The sequence below is a fragment of the Thermobia domestica genome, chromosome 9 (assembly GCF_964235325.1).
Source record: "Thermobia domestica chromosome 9, izTheDome1.hap1.1, whole genome shotgun sequence".
NCBI classification, from domain to species: domain Eukaryota; kingdom Metazoa; phylum Arthropoda; class Insecta; order Zygentoma; family Lepismatidae; genus Thermobia; species Thermobia domestica.
Genome location: NC_137462.1, coordinates 248,174,250 through 248,194,451, shown reverse-complemented (window position 1 = coordinate 248,194,451; position 20,202 = coordinate 248,174,250). Strand labels below are relative to the sequence as shown.

General features: G+C 34.0%; 1 protein-coding gene across 1 annotated transcript in view; it reads right to left on the bottom strand.

Annotated features, from left to right (window-relative positions):
• LOC145694244 (pickpocket protein 28-like) overlaps positions 1-4,210 on the bottom strand; it is a 101,935-nt gene extending 97,725 nt beyond the window's left edge. Inside the window, exon 1 of the mRNA XM_081770346.1 lies at positions 4,134-4,210. Within this exon, the coding sequence (XP_081626472.1) occupies positions 4,134-4,209 (76 nt within the window). The 5' untranslated portion in view covers position 4,210. The remainder of the gene's footprint in view (positions 1-4,133) is intronic.
• Positions 4,211-20,202: the final 15,992 nt, after the last annotated feature.

The window sequence follows — 20,202 nt, the reverse complement described above, 5'->3', positions numbered from 1 at the left end:
ATATTTTGGGGCGCGAGGTTTTGGCAAGGCGAGGTTTTGGGCCGCGATGTTTTGGGAGGCGAGGTTTTGTCCAGGCGAGGTTTTGGGCCGCGAGGTTGTCGCCGCGAGGTTCTGGCCGCGAGGTTTTGTACCCAAACCGAGCTTCAAGGTATTTTAATAAGAAAAATTTACTGTTAAATAAAAAAAATGTATGCTATTAAGGAAACAGGAGAGAGAAACAATAAAGAAGATCAGATAAGAAACGCAAAAAGAAAATCTCAAATATTGTTAAACTAAAAATATCCTTCAAGAGTGAGGGATTTGTTTTATAAATTATATGACAGTTCAGGATTAGATTCCATTATTCGTCTCTATTCAAACTTATCATTGGTTCGGAACTTTGAAGAACATTGGAAATATAACTACTGAACAGTACGATACGAAACACGGAATTCAGGTTAGAACATTCTGGGAAATTAACAAAAAAGGCAGATTCTAATTCTTCTTTCAGTGCCAATACAATTCAATAATACGAATATTATTGCGTTGTATAGGAGTTAATCTAATTATGCTGAAAAGAAAAAAGTGAATTAAATTATTTAGACCTTGAAACATAAATGTAAAATGTTATGATAAATGTGATAATACTGCTTTGAAAGGATACGTGCGATTTTAATATTGTAACTTCAATTAATAACCCTGAATATACACTGACACAAATTAGATTACACCCTGGCACTTCAATTTAACCAATTTTAATATGATAATGCAATTTCACACTTGGCCCAATAATTCCTACTACTGTCGCGGATTTCGCGGGTCACCGGTTGAACTCCACTATACTATTTCTTTCCGTTATTTCGTACTTTCACTGCCCGCACATATTGATATGGGTGAAAGAGAATTTCTGGATGGTTTTCTGGAAATGCCCTCAAAAGGTTGAATTTACCTTGACCTTTTATTTCATATCTTCTTTTTAGATAGTCCTGCAGTTAACCTACAAGAGTAGTTCCGAAGGCTTCTGGCTCGTACAGTTTTCATTTTTTGTATTTAGAACAATTTGTTCTTAACGATATTTTCCAGTTGATAGAGATGTTAATTTACGTAATAATATAGAGCACTTGATTCTAGTTGCACTCTTAACATTATTGCACTAGCAACTCTAATAGATTAATTTTTAGACATTACGTTCTACGTTGTAGGTTGTTGTTCATCTTGAAGCTCCTTTCAGACTTTTTTCTCCCACCAGGGTACTCAATGTTAGAAAAGCAATCAAACCTATTGATGTCAGAGCTGCAAATAACCATGAGAGCCTATAAATAGGAACGCACTGTGAGTAAATTTACTCTCTACGTTACATTTCAGCACCGTATTTGGAGAAGCGATAGGGCTTAGACGTCGCAGGAACATCATACCACATACATATATTCGTCTGTTAGCGAAGAAAAAATTTTTGAAACTGCTCTTACACGAGGTTCATTTAAAATTTTAAATATTTGGCAGAAGATTATTATGGCTTTGCTAATAATGTCATAGTCTTAAAGGATATGAATTATGTAAACTAGAAAATAAACTTCGAAGTAGAAAGCATATTGTATACTCTATAGAAGAATACAAATGAGCGTTATGTTCTTATGCTGATAAAAGATACGTATCAGAAGATGAGATACATTTTCTACTACACATTCTCTATTACTAATGTCCTTGGTGACATTATAAAATAGGTTTAAAGAAAGAAAAACTAATAACAAAATAAATAGAATAACAACACGCGTATAAGAGATGAAGAGAAGAAAATGTCAAACATTGAATAGAAGAGTTAAATTAAACAGACATCTAATAATGTATAAGTTTAAATATAAGTAATTTATAGATCAAAGCTATAAAGTTACATTTCATGTCTAAATATTTAGCGTAAGATGAAGAAATGTGTTTGCGAAAAATCTTCGACAGAAAGATCATCTGCTCAAAATGCAATGAATACAGATCTATAGCTTGCTTTGTTAAAGATCGGCTGCTGCGACAGCCTGCTTTCAGCTCTAAAAGTTTATTTGTCTCACTGCGTGAGGTGACAGTCTCTTAAAAGCAAATACATTAGACATGCAGATAGGTGAATAAAAAAAGAAAAAAAGAAACAACTCTGAATGCGAGCCAAGTAGATGTTACTATAACGAGTATCTGGATGAGAAGAGCGCACATCGAGATTGACCCTGTTTCCACTGTTGTTACAAAATTGCTCGCTTGGCGGAGCGAGCAAGCTACGAGAGACGTGCGTAGAGTGCTGTAAGGAAACATTCGTTGTCTTCCTTTCCATAAAATGCTTAATAAAAGCAGAATTTATTCAAAGAAAATACTCTTATCAGCTACAATATGTTTTTCTCCCATCACTACGTCATTAATATAAACCTTTTTTTGCTAACTATAAAACCTTTGTAATATCTTTAGCTGGACCTATCATTCGCTTCATTATATGTTTATACTGAGGAAATAAATATGTTTTATGAAATGTGCTGGCAGAGATTCAGGAGCTGGTTCAATTTGAAATATCTTTATTTACTTTAATTTTATACCATCTGTAATAGTTTTTCACCAAAAGAGAGATATGTCATATGTGTTGCTCTTATGCATATTTGGAAATTTTAGAAATAATTTTAGTTCTTGGGTAGTAAGAATATATGTTTCGAATTCTTTATAGTCAACACCGTGAGGAATAGGTTCAATTTCGCTATTATATTTTACTCTCCTGTTTGACTTATGTTTTTATTTCAAAACAATTGCACTCATTATGTCTGGAAGTTCCAACTCTAGCGAATTCTTTGTATTCTTTTAGTCCTCCACAAATTATTCATTTCTTCATTTATTGAAAGTAAAATGCTTAAAAAACTATTTGACTTTTATGGCTAACATATATATAAATTCACCTGTTAAAATAGGACAGCATATACCTTAAAAATTCATAAGAAGCCGCGATTTGCAAATCTGCTTATTAGAGAGAAATCTAGGCAACAATCGAAAGCGATGTAAAATATCACAAACGATGTGCAAAAAGTTTACGAAAATCTAGCAGACTGATACTCGTATGCTGAAAGTTTGGATCATTACGCAAAAACATGTAGGTGAAACATATCTATAACCCAGAAAAACTAACAATAAATTTTGATATCCAAAAGTGAAATTTGGTAATATTAATAATAATAACGTAATAATATACACTTTGGATATAAAATTAACTCTTAGTTTTCTTGGCTTCTGGATATGTTTAACTTACATATGTTTTCATGATAATCCATGCTTCCAACATGCGAGTATCAGTCTTCTAGATTTTCGTAAAATTATAAAGGTGACTCCTAATCTCCCTAATAAGTACAGACAACGATCAGTAAAGTTCATAATTGACTTTTGGAGAACATGCTGGCCCTAATTCATATAACACATGACTGCATTTCCATTTCAAAACATATCACAGATCTCTAAATGGAGGATTTCAAGATGGCGGCGGAAGTTCATGACCTACTCTGCTAAATCTTTTTTGAAAATATGTAAAACTAAGATAGTTTCAATTTTTTGTCTTGCACTATTTTCAACAATCAGAAGTTTATTTGATGTTTGATTTGATATTTGATTTCAATACCATAGCATAGTCCTTCTCCCAACAAATGTGACTTCCTCCCGTTTGTTATGGCGCTCAGCAGCTATATCTTTGCATATATACATACTTTAAGTCCTCTGTCAGGCGCACTATGTCTCATCTAACAACTCGATTTATCCATTTGGACCCTTTAGGGTCTACTTGTTCTTCTAAAAGAATATATCGATACCTTTCAATTTCACAAAAGTAACGGGTACAGTATGTCCTTTAAGAACTAATATGTACTTTGAAATCTTTGAAAGTCAATTTATTTCTACAGCTTATAGCATGCTTGAAGTCTTTCCGAAGCATTCTTCTAGAAACTACGCATTTAGCCCACCGAACACAATTGAAATGTTATTAGTGATGGTGAAACTCAGATTAGTTAAAGAGTCGCATAAGCCTTTCGAATCAACCCAATTTTTATATGAAATGAACTGCAGAAACGATTTAGAGGTTCGTAAAGTACATATAACGAAGTATGATAATATAGACGTAACTATTACCTTTTGAATAATCTACTTACCTAAAAAGTCCGTCAAATTGTAAGATTCAGTTCGAATTTTCCCAGTATACTCTTCGTTTTCATAAGAGAATACCATAAATGCACGACTGTAAAAGTAAATATAAGTATTGTACAGTTACTGCAATTATACTGTTGTTATATTGCAAGAACATTTATTAAGCATTAACATGTGTATTATAAGATTTACATTTGCAAGTCAGGAATACTTGAATGTAACATAATGTGACAAAATTCCAAATGTAACCTTTTTGTTTATGTCACTCATAGTATGTTCGGATTGAGCACATATTAGCTATTATGTTCCTATGAATTAGATAGCTGATAAGGACGACATGTAAGTAATGAAAACGTTCTGCGCTCATTTCGTTGCCTTCCTCAACCACTCTTCCACAATTTGTTGTATTCAACAGAACATGGAAGGTAGCAAACATTAGTAAGATTTGTTCTTTTGTCTCTAAGATAATGAACATACTGAGTTTTTTTGCGACATTTATAATAAAGTGAAACTGTGAATCAGCCTATGCCGTTAAGGGTAGCTGACTATGCCTAAATTCTACACGATGGTTGAACTAAATACAACATGTGTAAAAAAAATACTGCCGGTGGGATGTAGTTTCTGCTTTCTGAAGTTTTACAACGTATTCCATAAGTCAGACTACCAAAGGTAATATTAATGGTTATATAGTACTTGTCACAAAATCATCATTGCCATCCGAAAGTACATCACTAAACAATCTCTGAAAACGTTAACCCAAAATCTTCCTCATGCGAGGAACTCTGTCCAAAAATAAAAGGTATATACTGTCAGAAAAAAAGTTGCAACCTCAGCTTAAAAGACGACTTGAATATCTAAATATAACTTGTAGGCATTTATATATAAAAATATCTATGTTACACGATACATTAAATGAGCTTGAAGACAGATTACGATCACCGACAAAGGAACAGTAATAAATGATATGACTATGAGTTATCCGTCTTTGACCTGGACACTAATCTTGCTTTAAGCATGGGTTTGAATGCCGCCTATAAAAGTGATTTTCTTAAATCATTCTGCGTTCCGGTAATGATCAAACGTTTATGAATAAAAGAAATTACAGTTAAATCACGGTTATAAAGTATAGAAAAGTTTCACATATTCATTAAATAAATTAAATTTTAATTCTCGTTCTTCAGTTTCATTAAAGCTCGTAAGCAGAAAACCAAACAAAACAGCATACTGGTCACCGTAAAAGTTCTCTGGGACTTTAACATAGAGTACACTAAGTTCATTCTAAGTTTTCGCTTCAATAAATATAGCAGAGAGAGAGAGAGAGAGAGAGAGATTAATTAGCATCTTATTGAGTATTTTGTTTTCTCTTGAGAACTAAGGTTGAGGCCGCCAGAAACAAAAGGGCATATCAGTAACAAAACCTGTTGAACATGCTAACCCAAAACAGAAATACAACGCTTTCTATGCTTTACGAGATCAAACAGGGAATGGACATTACTAAAATTAAAACAAACTTGTATGGCTGACCTTCGGTAGCTATGTGATATATGGGTGAACAAAAATGCAGGATAAACAAATGTTGCAATCGTGACGAATTTCTAGTGAGATCTTAGTGATGAAAGACGATGCTATTTTTCTTTATCATCTTAAAAGTGTTTGGATTCTAAGTCTCATCCCATTTGTACAAAACTTCACGGTTGAACAAATAGTTATTATACGAAATTTCAGACAAAAAATCATTGAAGAAAGGGACGTTGTAGGGACATCCTATGCAGTTCTCTGATTAGAATTATATAAATTTTCAGAAAGTAAAATAGTATTGCTCTAGTTGATACTGCCATAGCCAATCTGTGTTGCTTCGTGTAGTTCGGGAAATACCTAGGTAGATATAGAATGAATAAAGAGCTAGATTATCTCATCGATGTCGCTATTTTACTGACAATATTCTAGCCGACCACAGGTAGACTCTGACAGCCCCATGTGTATTTCCCTCCCTTCGTAGGCTGGATTTCTGAAAGAAAGTTAATACTCACCGTAGGGACAAAATTACAAATTGCGCTAGAATACGTATTATTTGAAAGTATCCACCATCTTACAAGAATGTTGTAGCGAAGGATGAAATACAATGAGAGAAATGGCATTTGCTGTAATAAAAAGATTAATTATAATGAACAAAAACATCACACATGCATTTTACTATGGACGTAAAACATTAAATTACCATCATGCAGAATCAAACAACCTTTCAAGCCAGCTCGCACTGTCTTCCATTGTTAGTAGGCTCCAGAGACACGTGCTGAGCTTCTACCTAATTCACTAGGGCAATGCATGGTCGTTTCCAGGCTCCTCCTCAAATGGTTCTGGTGTTGCAAAGTTCCTTGGCGCCGTTAATGTCTTATATTGCCACTCAGGTTGCGTAAATGGACACTTACGTAGGATAATATTTGTTTAACGAACTATTGAATTCGCGATTTTGCTATGCTGTCTTCTCATCAAACAGATATGAACTATTACTATAGTTTCTTCGGTTACGGGGTTCCTCAATTGAACTTTGTTAAAGCAACCACCAGTCGCTATACGACGTTCAAGGTGAGTACGAAAGTCGAGCACTCAGGCGCTGCGTGATCAAAGCTAAAGGAGTCTGTGTAAGACTAGAGGTGGTATTTCCTACCATGATGAATCTGTGGTAGTTGGTGGCTTCTCATTGACGGAGCCGGTCAAGTAACATCAGGGTCAATTCGGATTTCACTGGTAATCTAATGGCTGTTCCCGCAAAAATCCGCTTACTCCATTTCAAACAAAACGTTCTCATGAGTAGAAACAAAGTATTATTGTCTCAACAGTGTAGTTTAAAGGTTGATCGCATGGAACGGGTGCCAGCCTGACGGCTACAAAATACAGTCCGTGTATAGTCGAATAATAATATACTATCCAAACGATATGAATTTAATAAAATCTGAACTTAGCCTCTTTTCTTAAAACAAATAGAGCCACTGAAAGAACGGTTTCAACATCTCGGAAGACAGTTTAACAAAGAACACTTTCGAAGCAAGTCGCTGGATTAAGTTTAAACCGGTATAGCTGGCTCACAAATTTGAAGAATCATAAAAGGGAAACTTTGTAGGAATTACAATAAACTATTTTATACGATATATAGGTAAGGACAAAGAATGACAGGAAATTTGAGACTTAACGCCAAAGAGTCCTACCGTTGATTTCATTCAGCTGTAACGTGGCAACACTGCATGGAAACCGAATTCAAAAGTTGTCAACATAAACTAATATATATTAAAAGTATTATGTATACCGTCAGCGACCGATATCGAGTTAAACTTTAGATTGAAAAACAGAAAGACATACAAACAAGCAAGAACATGAAGGAGAATCTGCTCTTTAGAAGGCTTCCGATCCTTAATTAGAACTCTTTTTGATTCGAACCTGTGTTTCAAACGACTGGATTATTATTTTTGAAGTTCACTAATTTAACGAACCTTCCCCAGCACCTTATGCTTCCTATTTTTACTCGTTGTATTTAATTGTACTACTTTTACTAATTTCACTTATTTTGCAGTTTCTCCAGTAACTCCGTAAGAACAGAGACAAGAATAAAGAAACGTTGAGGACAGTTAAAATCACTAAGATTCTTCGTGCATTATTCACTTTCCTCAAATAAAACAATAACATATGGTGAAAATGTTTTCTGGCATTCCATGTTTTATGTGTTGTCAATACTTTAAATCCAAACCAAAGAGCAATATTAAATTACAAGACGCTCAACCTCTTACTTATTCATAACATAACAATTGCATGGATCCCAATAAGACTAGTATATCCATAAGTCGTCATTTGTCATCCTGTACCAAAATACGTTATGATTTTCTGACAACCTGATACTTTAGATGTTAATTCGCGAAGTTAATTGATCTCGTAACTTACTCACTTATTCTCTTTATGGTCATCAAAAACTTTAGGGCAATGCTGTTCAGCCATTCTTCTTCCGTTCTCTTCGACACAGTTCGGTATCTAATTGTGTACACTTGAAGCTCTTTAAAATATATAAAATTGAAATGACCTTATTAAACTTAGTTCTCTCCGTTGTGTTGAATAAAAAGAGACCCAACAAAAGAGAATGAGTGTACCAATTACGAGATTATTTACAGGGAATAAAGTTCACATCCGAAAAAATTAACATTAGAAATTTCCAAATTTTCTTCAACTATGATTATTTAATAAATATTGGAAATATGATTATTTTAGGATTATCAACACCCTGAAACATCTTTGCGTACCCCCAGGGGTAAGCATATCAAAGATTGAATACCACTGATTTAGAGTAATTCCCGTAGGTACACAGAGAAATGTGTAGTGTTCAGGCTTGGTGTAGCGGGCATAATGATACATAGTGATACTTCTCTTCCCTATTACCTTATAATGCACGTGTTGATCCTTCAAAAAAAGACTTGAAATCAAATTAGAATCTTTAAAAAATTCAAAATATGAAACCAAGTCTCGAGTTTGCCATAATAATAATAATAATAATAATAATAATAATAAAGGAATAGCAGAAATATACCAAGTACGTAAGCAATAACTTCCAATAAAGAAAAAACTCCTGACTGGATTCGAACTCGGGTCGCTGCATTAAGAGTCTCCTGCTTTCACCTTTCACCAAAAATTACTGCTACGAAAATAAGAAAATAAAGTAGTAGTTAGGAAGATAAACATAGATCTTTCTATTTCTACAGGTGATGACAGAATCCATTAAACGAGAACCTAATTTTTGCCGTCTTATCTTCTTGGGAAATTACAAGTAAAGGTGAAAATCTAAATCTGGACCATCGTTGTAAACGATGGCGTAGCCTCAAGTTGAAGAACGTTTCGTTATATTTTCCTCATTGAAAAAGTTCTATATAACTTGTTTTTGAGTTAAAGAAGGAAATCTCAAGTAAGTCATTGTGACATTCACATATGAAACGTCTCCTTATAAGATCATTAGTATCTTGTGTATAGGCTTATAATCATTGATTTTAACTAACTTATAGTTTGAGTGGAAAGTGAAGTGTCGAGGTACGAAAATGGTCAACGCATTGAACTTCTACTCTGCAGACCCGTGTTCAAACCCCGCCCGAACATATTCGCAAGTGTTTCAATTTCAATTTTAATGCATACTCAGTGACATGCGAGATCTTCTACTCTCTAGAAAGAAAAAGATGTTGGAATATGGAAAATTGGATAAGGTCTCTCAATGGAGGCAATCATTTACAAATAATCTATTTTCAGCAGTTGTTATATATTTAATATTTCTGTCTACTTTCAAACGTTTTCGGATTCATGCCTGCACAGTATTTTTATATCTCTGAACATCCAGTACATAACGAAATACTACATTACATACAATATTGATATTAATATATATGTGTTCATTGGACAATACGGTATGAACCTTAGAGATTAATTTGTGAATGGAGAACTGTTTCGTGAGTCACGCACTTTTCTATTTTACTTGAGTAAACACTTTGTTCAGATCTACTAACTGCTGTCAATGCCAAGAAAAGTAATACGTAAGTTCAAAAACTACTATTTGTCCAGGGGTTCACATCTGCAAAGGATCTGTATTATATGTAATGGAATTAGGGCACTCAGGGAGTAGATACCTTTTGCCGTTGGGTGTACAAATATACGGAATTCTTATGTTTACTATGGAAATCAGTACGGAGCATATGCTAGGCGCATTCTACATACGTACTGCACGGTTCCCCGCTCAGATGTTACAGCATGCTTTTGAAGAATGTATGCCATCTAACAACCTACCGTATAATACATACGTATACGTATCCTACATACGTTAGCTATATGTTACATACGTCCATCTGTGTGTGAGATTTTGACTGTCTATATACAATTTTGTTCGTACTGAAATGTGCCAACGGTTCTCTAGCGAGATGTAATTTGGATGTTTATAAAATAATTCCATTCGGACACCTTTCTGTACTGAATGTTCACAAATATTCATGGAATATTGAATATCAGGATTAAGCATCGACCACTGAGTTTGCTTATTAGAGCAATATACCCTCATCGCTGTTTTCAAAGTCTTGATAAATTTCTCTGCTGGTAAAAACTTATATTTATGTGCTTAATACCTAGTCCAAAGAGAAATTTGGAAAAATATTCCGAAATAAAAACTGATGCGTTATCAGCAACCAAAGTCTCCGAATAACTAAGGTGACTAAATGTATTAAAAAACCTTAGCTAGTAAAGTAGATGTTATTTCTTCATCTTTTCAAGGACCATGAACATACTTGCGTAATCCATTACCAGTAAAATAAATTTATATCCTTGTGAAGATGGAAGAGGACCCAACTGGAGTTTATTCTGTTGACAAATTTTGATGCCAACGGTCCCACTTTTCCTTGGTTCGACTCCTTTACTCTTGGACATATATCGAATGATCTTACTTTTTGACATTATTTACGATGCTATTCCACGTAAAGCGTTCCATTATTTTTCTTAAAGTCCGAAATGATCCTAAATAAGACCCTGTCAAACGGTCGTCGTGAAAATATTCTATAAATAAATATTCCAGTCATTTCGGAATAATAATCTTTATATGGGTTTACTGTCGAATTCGTTCTCTTCAACAATATTTTATTATTCAGTGAAAACCGTACGACATGATCTCCTGATTCCAATTTCTGAATGATTTTTAATAAATTTGCGTTTTCTGTTTGAAGCACATCTATTGGTTCTCTAACGAGCGGTAATCGCCAAGTATTAACTCATCTCATAGTATTTTAGAGAAGAATAAACCAAAAGGACAATGGAAGTGATAAAACTCAAGGGGATCATACATACGTATCAAAAATACAGTATCCAAATTATCTTCGGATCTAATATGATGAATTACAAAATTGAATTGACATAAAGTTTGTACAATTGGCCATATTTCAGAAGTCTTTCAGGTTACATAAAATTCAACTCAAACCCCTTTTATCAGTGTATACATCGAATTCAGACAACGGATAAAGTTTATATCTCGAAGTAGTCTTAACTAAGGTGATACAGTTTATCTCATAAATATCAGCTTTATCTGCTTATCAGCTACTGAGAGTCTTTTACTATAGAATGCAACGGGGAGAATGGTATCTTCTTTATTCCTTTGTCAGACTACATCTCCAATTGCTCTTGCCCACCATCGACGTGAATTATGAAACTTTTACTTAGATCTGGAGTTTTAAGAGCTGCATTCTCTATTAATATTTCCATTAATATATCTAAAATCTTTTGTTTTTCATTTGCTCAGACACACTTTCGATGTTCAGACTTTAGTTCACTCAGTGGAGCCGTAGTTTCTTGTAACTGAGGAACAAATTTCGAACAATAAGAGAAAATGCCAAGCATTTTCGACAATCCCTCCTATTTCTTAGAGGAGGTATATTTTATAGATGAAATTCTAAATGGGTTTATTTCCATTGTATTGCCATCAATAATGTACCTAAGATAATTAATTCTCTTATACAAAAATTCTTTCCAGGATGAATTGATATATTTACGAAATCGTTTGAACATCTTAATCATTAATTTCTTACATTCTTCAATTGGTTTTGTCCCAAGGGGTACCTGATCGAAATAAATACGTACACCTTCGCCCACCAAATCTCCAAGATTTTTTCCATCCCTCTTGAGCACATATTACATCCTGTCTTTATACCAACAGATGCATATGTAAATTTACAACTACCTTTCGAAGTCACGATGGTAGTGATTTCTCTTGACTTCTCATGGAGGTAAATTTGTAAATATGCGTTCTTGAGATTTAACCTTGAGTACAGAGTGTTAACCGCCAGAGGAACTAAACACTCTTCAAGATTAGGTTATGGATAAGCATAATTAACAATTAATTAATTTGCTTTATAGAAGTTTGCAACTAAGCTATGTGCACCATCCTTGTTTTTAACCAAAAAGCACGCACTAGCTTAATTCAAATGATCTATTTCGACTAGTATTAACTGATCTACCAATTCTTTACTTTGGGATTCAAATAACTTTTCCTTTTGGCGTGGAATGGGAAATGGAGTTTCCTTAGAAGGTTTAGGCTCTTGTAAGTATAAACGCCCTACAAAATCCTTTATACAAACGACTCTCTTATTTATAACATCACTCAAGGTTGATTTATTTATTTATTTATTTATTTATTTATTTATTTATTTATTTATTTAATTTATTTGCCATCAACACAACAGGCATAAGCCCAATTATAGTGTTGGTGTATTACATAAGACATTTACAATAGTTTTCTTAAACATAGAGTTCATATTGCAGATGTCAATTTCTTTGTGTTTGATACATATTTTGTTATAAGTAGAACACATTCTCCAAATTGGTGATTTCAATAATACGTTGGTCCTTGCTTCTTTGCAATAAAACAGACCAGAGTTATTAGCATGAGTTTTAAGTGTCGGGACATGAAAATTTAATGTTGATATGAGATCCGTATAATTAAATTCGTTTTGTACTATTTTATGGAGAAAAATCAAATCTGTCACATTTCGCCTTTGTTCAAGTGTAGGGATACAGAAGTTGTCTATTAATGTTAGATAATTTTCATAATATGGATAGATTCCAGTTGTCTTGTACGTCAAGTATTTGATAAATTTAGATTGGACCTTTTCCAGCTGGTGTCTGTATCGCTGTTGTGATGGGTTCCAAATCACAACCGCATATTCCAGTTTTGATCGCACATAGGCATAATACATTTTTGTTAGTGTAGTACTATTGTTAAATTCTTTTCCAATTCTAATTATGAACCCTAACATCTTGAAAGATTCGTTAACTATGTTCTCTATATGGTTGTTAAATGTCAGTTTCGTATCAAATATAACTCCAAGATCTTTGACTGAGTTTAATCTATTTAGTAAGATCTGATTCATTGAGTAATCAAACTCTATTTGACTTTTGTTTCTGGTAAACGATAAAGTGTTACATTTGTTTATGTTTACATTAAGTTTGTTAAGGGAACACCAATTTATCCTCAGAGACAAAGTTATCTACCTCTCATTAAGAATAACGCCCAGCCATGTGGTTATCTTAGTTGTTATTAGATTTTTTATACAGCTCTACGACTGAATCACTTTCGTTACACTGCTTGTGAGTTAATTCAGGAATTATATATTTTTTATTCCGATTTAGCAGTATATAAAAATATCAGATTGTTCAAGATCAATGTCGAATGCTTCTTAGTCACTATTAACATTCTTCTTATTTACTGACGGTATATAATCTTTTTCAGTTCTCCCGCAGTTGAATTTATTTCCTGAGAAACTGGTTGATTGCAGTTGAATTTTCCAATTTTCTTCTTCTTTGATTTCTTCATTTTCTTCCTTGACTTATTTCTCTGAACCACATTATCATCTTCAATAATTTCATTTTCTCGATCATTCGAATCTACCATTGAAGATAATTTGTCTGATTGCACACTAATACTATTATTATCCCTAACACCTTTGCATTCTACATATTCTGTCTTCAGAATTAAGTATTCTTTTTTCCCTTTTGATATCACTGTCCATTTCTCTCACAAGATCTCGGAACTGTCTTAAATTATCATCACTAGAAGCACTAATTTGTAATAGCTTCCTCTCAACTTCTTCTAAACTTATGTCACATTGAACAACGTCACTATTGAAACAATTACGTTTCTTCTCTGAACGAAGACACAAAGAAACAATTTGACATTCGAAGCCATCAAAGCTACTCGTATGAACGAAGAAGAAATTATAATTATGAACTGAAGTCATCTCTTCAACTTCACTTTTGTTATCATCACCATACTCTATTAGTAATGAAACAGGTTCATCTCACTGTTGGTCGACTTGATCTCTGGATTGATATTGGACAACAGTATTGTTTCTCCTAACATTCTGATTCTACCATTTGTCAAGAGACCATTTGGTTTCTTTAGGTGCGGGTTTTTCTCGTTCTCTTTTGAAATATTCATAGAACTGGTCTGCACTACCACCAAACTATCTTCTGCTAAACTGTTAATCTACATAAACTATCTTTTAATTGTTTACAATTGACAGCACGTCATCCAAAATTTCCTTCTCAATTATCGTCAGAATAATTGCCCACCGAATCTCCTACTTAAATCTCGAAGGAACAATCTAATGGTCAGTACGCCCTACAGATCTAATTCCTGAAGAAGACTTTGTTTTGACACCTCGATCACTTGATTTATATCTAGAAAACTTACGGTAGACAGGTAAGTACAACCTCCTGATCTAACACCCTTGTTATTTCCAAGAAGCTGTTCAAATCTCTTAAAAGTTAAGCGAATACGGTAAACTCCTGCTCTAAGTAATAAGCAATTAGTCATGTAGTCTGTTATTAAATGAGTCGTTCGCTGAAGACTTATTAAATGAGTTCCTAAGAGACAACCACAAGGTAAAGAGTTTACGATGTTAAATTTCACTTTTTGAAAGTGTCCGGCGAAGTTTACTATCTACAAAATTTCAGCATCTGTAGAAAATCGTATACCCCTAACTGCGTCCACACATCTTTCTTGAACCTTTCTTACATATGATTGTGCACCGTATTTTTTGACCAGACTGTATGTTGTCAGGTTGAATGAGGATCTACTGTCTAAACAACAATTAACTCTCTGACCATTTATTAAACCTAAAACAAAAGATGCTACAATATCGTTCATTTCCAAAGGGATAACCTCACGTACTGGGGAATCCGATAGACCAAATCGAATTTTTGTTTCTGAGATTTTACATTATTTTTTATCAAACTCAGACATATTATTCTCATATGACATACCATGTCTCTAAAACTTTCAAACATTTACATCCTTAGGTGATTTAACAATTTTATAATTTCACTTCTATTATCTGAGATTCGTCTATTAAATTCAAGTTGGCTACGTTGTCTTAATATAAATCTTTCTGAAACGTCTGCCAATTCAGTTCTAGTTCTAGGGCCATAATCATCAAGCATTCTATGTCGTATTGCCGGATTCATGCCACTCACTATTAAGTCAACTAACTCAGATTCACATCCACTAAATTCCAAAATCTTAATCGTATTACTGATCTTACGTAATGTTGAACTAACTCAGTAAGGCCCTGTGTACGATATAATTTATCTGATATTAGTGAATGTTTACTAACTGGCGTAATAAATAATAAGACAAATCTATTACAAATCTGTTCCCAATTCACACGCTTTTGTTGGCGCTTTGAAGTTCTCTCAAACAAGTACCTCCGCATTTTGAAATCAGAACCATAAGGATCATCTGCACTGAATATCTAGTCGTATTCAGCTTCTCTTCTAGCCTATACAGAATCTATAAGTTTGATAACTATCTTGATATCCCGATATATTTGCTTCAAAATTTCACTAGATTTGTTAAATGTATACTTTAGCATTAAATTGTCTTCAACTGCCCTCACTATAACATTTATAGGAGTAACAATTTTATCACTATGCAAATTATTGGCTTGCCCAGCTGAAAATTCATTATACTCAGAAAACCTGGGATTCAAAGGGATAATCATCCCTGTACAGTAAACAAGATCTTTGGGTGTTGAATTCCTAATATTAGCAACCCGTTGATAATAATTGCGCATTCTTAAATATCTATGTTCTTGAATTTGACCTTTGTTATTATTAACATACCGACCCGTTTCCTGAAATTCCTACACGCCAAAGGATTAATATTGTTTATACTAGGGGCATTTACCTCTCTACTCGCTCTCAAATTACTATCCAGTTTAGTCGATAGGAGAAAACATATATTATATAACCAGAAATAATAGCACAAAACGTTCAATTATAACAACTTTATTACAAAGAATGATAACAAAACAAGCATTATATTTTTTTAAGTAAATCCTTTAAAATATCAAGTAAATAGAAAGTTTCCCTGAACGACCAGAAATTTATACTTGAAAGTCTTATAGGCAAATATTGTTCGTATTAACACCACTATTAATCCTTTCCTTCTCCTCTGAAAATTTAAAAGCGGGAATGTATATTATTGAGAATCCAAATCTAACTACGGAGCCAATTCTAATCCTAACTATTAATAACAAAGTAATCTTAATTAAAAGTACTACTAACTATTTCGGACTTTGGGAGAATCTTCTACACCTGATTTTGCTTCCAGATTAATAATATTATTACAATTTTATTCACTTTTACTCAATTAGAAGTTACTCATCTTCAGGCAATTTTCAACGATTATGTCGCATTCTCTTATATCCAGTGAGCTTGGATCGTTCCCGCTACAAAATGCATAAGAAATCAAGAATAATTGTAATAAACTTTTACTCAGTATTTAAATAATATTTTCGACTATAACAAATTAATCTCCTCCTTCTTTGGTTTAAACAGCTAGGAGCAAGCTGAGCATTAAATAAAAGGATAATTGGGTCGATGGATTACGATTTAAATCTCGAAATATCGGCAATAACGGCCGTTCTTCTAATATGAGGAAACAGACTAAATCACAAGCGGACAGCTGGAATAACAAATTCCCTGAACATTGACAACTACGCACACATAAAATTGTTATAATGCTAACTTTTCAGAATCTTCGGTTAATCGTCTTACACAACTGACATCCTGGACTCGCCTCCTTGGTGGAAATGTGACTATGACTGACTTCTGCAACCTAACAGCAGCCAAGCTCTAAGCCTGCAATACAGCTCACATGTTCCCAAAAAACAATCACGCCTTTCTACGAGTGATAAATTGCGCATAACACGGAAATGCTAAGTAAAGTAATCGAATTTACTTCGATTAATTGACAAATAACCGACCAGTTAATTAAATTACTAATAATATCATTCATTTGCCAACAATAGCCTGGTTAATTTTACTAGTATTCGAGGAAAACTTGTCACTTTTCGCTCCACATTTCTCTGCTTTCTTTCTTCTCTTTAAAAAGAGAACAAATATTGTCACATTCACTTTCCGTGCTGCACTTCTCTCATAAACTATAACCTTTAGTTGTTTTCTTTAAGCACCCAAACCAGAATTTAAAGCGAGGCACTCGACTACATATAACCGACCAACTTCATCCATGAAGAACGAAAGCGCGGTCACGTCACAGAATCAGTACACAAAGAAACTTCCGTCTACGCAATCAACACGCTTCAGGGCTTACGCGTGCAAGAAGAGAACAAAACAGTGTTGCCTATTGAAAATATTAAAACACAGCCCCAATCCTGTTTCTACCTGTCAATCATTATTTTTCTTTTTTTCATCCTTATCTTTTTTAAAAAAATAATACGGAATTCAATGCAATAATGTTCTTTACTTTTAAAATACTTTATTATTTTCATATTATTATTTTTCTTCCTTTTTGTAATGAAAGACAACCTGACGTTCTTGAGCTATTCAGCGGGGGCTTTCGTTACAGTATTGAAAGTACGTTTATTCGGAACACATTTACGGTAATTACGTATAAAATATATTTTCTGTGTTATACATTTGGCGTACGTTAAGTCCAAAAACTACAATATCTACACATGTAACCTACGTTTTTACCAACACTACATACGCTTTTTCTCAGTGTATGGGCATTTTCTCTAATCCTCACTTCCAATCATCTTCAATCAACTTCCTGCCACTCATACATACTTGTCATCCTCACTAACAGTCACGTTGAATCTAATACTTTACATACATGTTCACTCTCACTTATGCTCAATCCACTGCTTCACATTCATCTCCACTTGCCCTCTCACTCAAATATGATAGGTGCCCTCACTCAAACTCACGCTCAATCGATTCTCTCGCATTAAAAAACCCTCACTCACCCTCACACTGAAATATTATTGGTTCAGTCACTATCAATCAACTCTCTCACATTTACACTCATTCACCGTCGCCTTCGTGTTTCGAAATGTGAATGAGTGAGGGTAGTAAAGTTTCTTCAAACCTTGTTCACTAAATAAACTATTAGTAAGGGTAAAGACGATCTTCATTCAGGTAGGTAATACTTTAATTTAGTAATCGAGTACATTATATATGTATATAAACTAGAAACTGTATATTTTTTGTTACTATCCGCTGCGAAAAACAATTGAGGTGTTTCAGTACCCCACACAACGCAGTTATTAACTCATGCGCAATTTCTCCCGAATTCAAATCAAGATTTAGTGAGTCGACAGCTCCTTCAGGCCAAACATTCTGAGTAAGGCTTTTCCGAGTTTTTTCTAATTAAATCCAGGTTAGTGTGTGGCTATCTAAGTACTGTTCCCAGAATGCTCGCTTTCGTTCCTCCTATTTCCCTGAATAGTGTGGTCGGCAAATGACGTCTCTCCTTGAAGATAGAGCGTACACGTCTCCGTCCTGCCAGAAAGCTCTTTCGGAAGGAGTTTTGTACAGAGAAACCGCCCTGCTACTTGTACTAACATGATTCTTTCTGCGCTAAAAGTAGAGTTCACGCTCTTCAGATAGGACAGCTTTCTGCGGGGCGGGCGCGTCCTGCGGGGCGACGTTGTACATTCTACCATTAAGCGTACCGGGATACACGGAAATAGATATAAACAAATTGACCATTCCAATCCTATTTTTGGACAAGTGACTAAATTATTATTAGTATTATTTATTATTGCTGCCTAAAGTAATATCTAACATAGAACTGATACATAACATCTTGTTCAAACGATTCTGAATTCTTATCTCTCTTTTTCAAGTTTCGCTCTTTTACCTTTCGTTGGAACTAATTGACATCTTTACTTTGTTCCAAAGTATTATAATTTCCTACAAATTACTGAAAGGATATGCTCTTCTAAATCAAGTTGAGTGGCCAAGTTTGGTTTTGAATAAATCTATTAATATTGTAGCAGAATACTGAGCAACTCGAAGAGATTCATTACGTTCATTTCGACACAGTAGATCTCAAAATTTAGTGATGCTTGCTACTAGGTACAGTTATTTAAAAAAATATGTATTCAGTACATGAGCCACATATGATATATATGTAATTTGTAAGAAAAAGTCCGTAAGAAATAATTTCCAACCGCTAACTGAACCGGTTCAGTGTAGCTATGCAAATTGTGTCAACAACAACCATTGAGCCAAATGAGTACAATTGGTTCAAATTTACCTCACACAATCTTAAACGATTGTTCCGTACTTCAATTTTAATAATACTAGAAGTATTGCTTTTTTCATATTTCACGTTATAATGCTTCAACACAAAACGTAAGTAAGACGATAAATTAAACTCAGGATTATACAATAACACATTTAGCTTTCATCTGCAATTGATATTTGTACTATAGCTATACAATTTTGACATTTATTAATTGTGAATATACATTTCCCCCATGCAACCAGAAAATCCATTTCAAACGTCTGTATATTGTGGCATAAAATGCTTTACACTTATTCGCCCTTCAAACCACACTCAGACACACTTGCTCTAACACACTGAACTCGCTAATATTCGTATAGAGTTCTTTCGAGGCTCGGTTGAAGTAACATCCCGAAGAGAGAACAATAATTGTTTGTTTTATGAGAGTTATATAGCTTTCACTTGTCTTGTATTCACGGTACCTTCGATATTTCTCCGAACTGAGGTACACGTTACTAATTACTATCTAAAATTTTACTTGTGAAGTTAGTTGAAGGCGAGTAGTATGGATGGTTGTATTTCAGAGCATGGTGGTTCAAATCTCCCTCAAGAGCTTGTTCGAAATTTTAACTATCTTTGATATTTTTATTTCCGTATCCCTGTCAAGTTTGCTACAGGTATAAAAATTGTATAGTCCCCAACTTTAGGAACAGGAGGTTGGATATATACGTAGGAAATGATAGCTTTTTCCAGTAGCAGAATAGTTTATCTTTATGCCTGACAGTTAGACAACCAACATAACAGCAAGTACATGCCCGAAAACCTGCCATGCCAGGATGTTTCTCCACTTGGAGGAAAAAGTCTTACAATCTGAGAGCATCACTTAGAGAAAGAACCACGAGATAAATCTGCAGAAATTCCATTCACGTTAAATTCTAAGAAATACTAATCATTGCAAAGAAAACGATAATATTAATACGCAT